The 5,000-nt window shown below is 50.3% G+C and overlaps 1 protein-coding gene across 1 annotated transcript in view; it reads left to right on the plus strand.

Annotated features, from left to right (window-relative positions):
- The window catches only part of kcnq3 (potassium voltage-gated channel, KQT-like subfamily, member 3), a 58,614-nt gene that overhangs the window by 10,727 nt on the left and 42,887 nt on the right, over positions 1 to 5,000 (plus strand). Inside the window, exons 2-4 of the mRNA XM_062553048.1 lie at positions 1,955 to 2,045; positions 2,537 to 2,663; positions 3,508 to 3,680. Of these exons, the coding sequence (XP_062409032.1) occupies positions 1,955 to 2,045; positions 2,537 to 2,663; positions 3,508 to 3,680 (391 nt within the window). The remainder of the gene's footprint in view (positions 1 to 1,954; positions 2,046 to 2,536; positions 2,664 to 3,507; positions 3,681 to 5,000) is intronic.

Below are 5,000 nucleotides of genomic sequence, written 5' to 3' on the forward strand. Positions count from 1 at the left end.
AGGTGTGGAGGGCAGGTGTGGGTCTGATGGAGGGCAGGTGTGGGTGTGATGGAGGGCAGGTGTGGAGGGCAGGTGTGGGTGTGATGGAGGGCAGGTGTGGAGGGCAGGTGTGGAGGGCAGGTGTGGGTCTGATGGAGGGCAGGTGTGGAGGGGAGGTGTGGAGGGGAGGTGTGGGTGTGATGGGCAGGTGTGGGTCTGATGGAGGGCAGGTGTAGAGGGCAGGTGTGGGTCTGATGGAGGGCAGTTGTGGGTGTGATGGAGGGCAGGTGTGGGTGTGATGGAGGGCAGGTGTGGCAGCTGATGGAGGGCAGGTGGATGGTGGGCTAGTCCTCCTTTAGGCCTCCAGGCCATGTGCTGCCGTTTGTGTTTTGGTCCTGCAGGCGTGAGCTGCCATGTCTCTGGGTGCTACAGTGCCCCCTGCAGGCCAGGAGCAGGCGTGAGCTGCCATGTCTCTGCGTGCTACAGTGCCCCCTGCAGGCCAGGAGCAGGCGTGAGCTGCCATGTCTCTGGGTGCTACAGTGCCCCCTGCAGGCCAGGAGCAGGCGTGAGCTGCCATGTCTCTGGGTGCTACAGTGCCCCCTGCAGGCCAGGAGCAGGCGTGAGCTGCCATGTCTCTGCGTGCTACAGTGCCCCCTGCAGGCCAGGAGCAGGCGTGAGCTGCCATGTCTCTGGGTGCCACAGTGCCCCCTGCAGGTCAGGAGCAGGCGTGAGCTGCCATGTCTCTGCGTGCTACAGTGCCCCCTGCAGGCCAGGAGCAGGCGTGAGCTGCCATGTCTCTGGGTGCTACAGTGCCCCCTGCAGGCCAGGAGCCGCCATGTCTCTGGGTGCTACAGTGCCCCCTGCAGGCGTGAGCTGCCATGTCTCTGGGTGCTACAGTGCCCCCTGCAGGTCAGGAGCCGCCATGTCTCTGGGTGCTACAGTGCCCCCTGCAGGCCAGGAGCTGCCATGTCTCTGGGTGCTACAGTGCCCCCTGCAGGCCAGGAGCCGCCATGTCTCTGGGTGCTACAGTGCCCCCTGCAGGCGTGAGCTGCCATGTCTCTGGGTGCTACAGTGCCCCCTGCAGGTCAGGAGCCGCCATGTCTCTGGGTGCTACAGTGCCCCCTGCAGGCCAGGAGCTGCCATGTCTCTGGGTGCTACAGTGCCCCCTGCAGGCGTGAGCTGCCATGTCTCTGGGTGCTACAGTGCCCCCTGCAGGCGTGAGCTGCCATGTCTCTGGGTGCTACAGTGCCCCCTGCAGGTCAGGAGCAGACGTGTAAAGCGTCGAGTTTTCACTTTCACGGGTCATTACGATAGTTGTGTTTGCTAGTGTAAATCTTCGTCTCAGAGATAAAAAAAAATATCCAAGCTTCATTTATTTTACCAAAGCTTTGCATTGTATTCATTAATTTCTGTTGAATCAAGGGGATGGACACCCAAAGGGAGTTGTTTGTTGTTGATGTTGTTGAGAGAGTTTTTTGTTGTTATTTACAAGAGGCCTACAAGAAATGCCAGATGGCAAAAGTTCCATATTTGTTCTAAATAGTAATCCCTTGAGGGATTTTTTGTTTAATAAGAGCAATGTTTGCATTTAAATCCCAATGGGGAAATTATTTTCAAAATGTTCGATAAAAATCAGCATATTTGAAATAATTTCTTTGCCTTTTGACATTTCACAAAATTATCATATTCGTAACCGAAAATCTGATTTTGAGAAAAGAAAGTCGGGATTTGATTTGATTTTTAGTCAAAATCGAACAGCCCTAATACACACACACACACACACACACACACGCACCATCCAAAACACACTTATACATTTATACACACACACACACCATCCAGACACTTACATCTACAAACACACCATCTAAAACACATTTATACATCTATACACACACTGTCTAAAACACACTTATACATCTACACACACACCATCTAAAACACATTTATACATGTGTGTGTGTTTGTTTTTCAGGTTCCTGATCGTTCTGGACTGCCTCATCTTGGCAGTGTTAACCACTTTTAAGGAGTATGAGAAAGTGTCTGCATATTGGCTCGTCATACTGGTAAGATAGTGTCTGTGTGTGTGTGAGAGAGAGAGAGTGTGTGCTTGTGAGTGAGAGAAATATTGAGAGAAAGACAAGGTATAGATATTTGGATGGGTAATTTGTGTGTGTGTGTGTGTGTGTGTGTGTGTGTGTGTGTGTGTGTGTGTGGGTACATGTGTGTGTGTGGGTACATGTATGTGTATGAGACGTTCACCATCGTGCTGTTCGGTACTGAGTTTGCTCTGAAGGTGTGTGTGTGTGTGTGTGTGTGTGTGTGTGTGTGTGTAGGAGACGTTCACCATCGTGCTGTTCGGTACTGAGTTTGCTCTGAGGGTGTGTGTGTGTGTGTGTAGGAGACGTTCACCATCGTGCTGTTCGGTACTGAGTTTGCTCTGAGGGTGTGTGTGTGTGTGTGTGTGTGTGTGTGTAGGAGACGTTCACCATCGTGCTGTTCGGTACTGAGTTTGCTCTGAGGGTGTGTGTGTGTGTGTGTGTGTGTGTGTGTGTAGGAGACGTTCACCATCGTGCTGTTCGGTACTGAGTTTGCTCTGAGGGTTTGGGCTGCAGGATGCTGCTGTCGCTATCAGGGCTGGAGAGGCCGACTGCGCTTCATCAGGAAACCACTCTGTGTGCTGGGTATGTACACACACACACACACACACACACACACAAGACCAAAAGACATGAGATGATTAGGGTTTTGTTAATTGTACATGAGATGATTAGGGTTTTGCTAATTCTACATGAGATGATTAGGGTTTTGCTAATTCTACATGAGATGATTAGGGTTTTGCTAATTCTACATGAGATGATTAGGGTTCTGTTGTGATGCGTGCAACGGTGGCTGCCAAGGGTCCGAAATGGGGAAAAAAGGGCAAAAATGAGGACGCACGAGAGAGGTCCGGACAAAGGGCTCGAAAACCGGACTGTCCTCCTGAAATCCGGACATATGGTCACCCTACGCTAAACACACACACACACACACATGTGGTGACCCTAAGAGGTGACGCTAACCACACACACATGTTACACACACACACACACGCGGTTATGGTGACGTTATGAGGTGACACTAACCACACACACACACACACACACACACACGTGGTTATGGTGACGCTAACCACACACACACACACACACACACACACACATGGTTATGGTGGCGCTAAGAGGTGACGCTAATCCTTTGCTCAAAATAGGGGAGATTGGGAGGAGATCATTTAATTTAGAATACGATAATTCCATGATTCTAATGATACATTATTGCATCATCAGGGAGCGCAAGAGTGCATTGCTGTTGTATTAGTTAATATTACTGCACCTGGACTGTGTGTTGATATGTATATCCTGAATGAAGAAGTAAAACATGCGTGTGTGTGTGTGTGTGTGTGTGTGTGTGTGTGTGTGTGTGTGTGTGTGTGTGTGTGTGTGTGTGTGTGTGTGTGTGTGTGTGTGTGTGTGTGTGTGTTCCACTTAGACATCTTTGTGCTGATTGCCTCCGTGCCGGTGGTTGCCGTGCGTAACCAAGGCAACGTGTTGGCGACGTCGCTGCGTAGTCTCCGCTTCCTGCAGATCCTGAGGATGCTGCGCATGGACCGCCGCGGGGGCACCTGGAAACTCCTGGGGTCAGCCATCTACGCACACAGCAAGGTGCACACACACACACACACACACACACACACACACACACACACACATCCACACACACACACACACACACACACTGGGGTCAGCCATCTACGCACACAGCAAGGTACACACACACACACACACACACACACACACACACACACACACACACACACACACACACACACACACACACACACACACACACACACACACACTGGGGTCTGCCATCTACACACACCGCAAGGTACACACACACACACACACACACACACACACATACACACACTGGGGTCAGCTATCTACACACACAGCAAGGTACACACACACACACACACACACACACACACACACACACACACACACACATACACACACTGGGGTCAGCTATCTACACACACAGCAAGGTACACACACACACACACACACACACACTGGGGTCAGCTATCTTCGCACACAGCAAGGTACACACACACACACACACACACACACACACACACACACACATACACACACTGGGGTCAGCTATCTACACACACAGCAAGGTACACACACACACACACACACACACACACACTGGGGTCAGCTATCTACGCACACAGCAAGGTACACACACATACACACACACACACACACACACACACACACACACACACACACACACACACACACTGGGGTCAGCTATCTACGCACTCAGCAAGGTACACACACACACACACACACACACACACTGGGGTCAGCTATCTACACACACAGCAAGGAAAACACAACAAATGGCATTTTGATCTGTAGAAATGTCACAGACAGCCTAAATTCTACTTCCTGCACATCAAGTGTTTAATACATACATGGGCAACATCCGGCCCGCGGGCTTTCCCTGACCGGCCCGCGTAAAGGTCCGTAAAAAAACATCAGTCAAGAGATAATGCACGCAAATCACCATCATTGCTTTTATTTTGAAAGTGACTGCTATTTTTACACCCATACGTCTGTGCGTGCGTGGATGCATACGACGTAAACACCCTCACCGATGTGCTGGTGAATAAAGTTTTGCGTCGATAAATGCAGTTGCCTTTACATCGGCGCAATAACCCTCCGAGTTGTGTCTCGGATAACAACGTCATTGTAACCAAAATATGTTTGAGTTTATCTGCAAAGCTTATGTCAGCGAATTAGTAGCCTAGTATATAGCCTAGCCCTAGGCTACTACCCACAGGTTGCTTGAAGCAGCCGGCTGAACACACAGGGCGAGTTTGACCAATCAGTCTTTTGTATAAAGTTAAAGCAAACCCATGGCCTTAATTCTCAAAATCCTTTCGTGAATGTTAATTAACTAGCCTA

This window comes from Sardina pilchardus, chromosome 2 (genome assembly GCF_963854185.1).
Source record: "Sardina pilchardus chromosome 2, fSarPil1.1, whole genome shotgun sequence".
Classification (NCBI taxonomy): Eukaryota; Metazoa; Chordata; class Actinopteri; order Clupeiformes; family Clupeidae; genus Sardina; species Sardina pilchardus.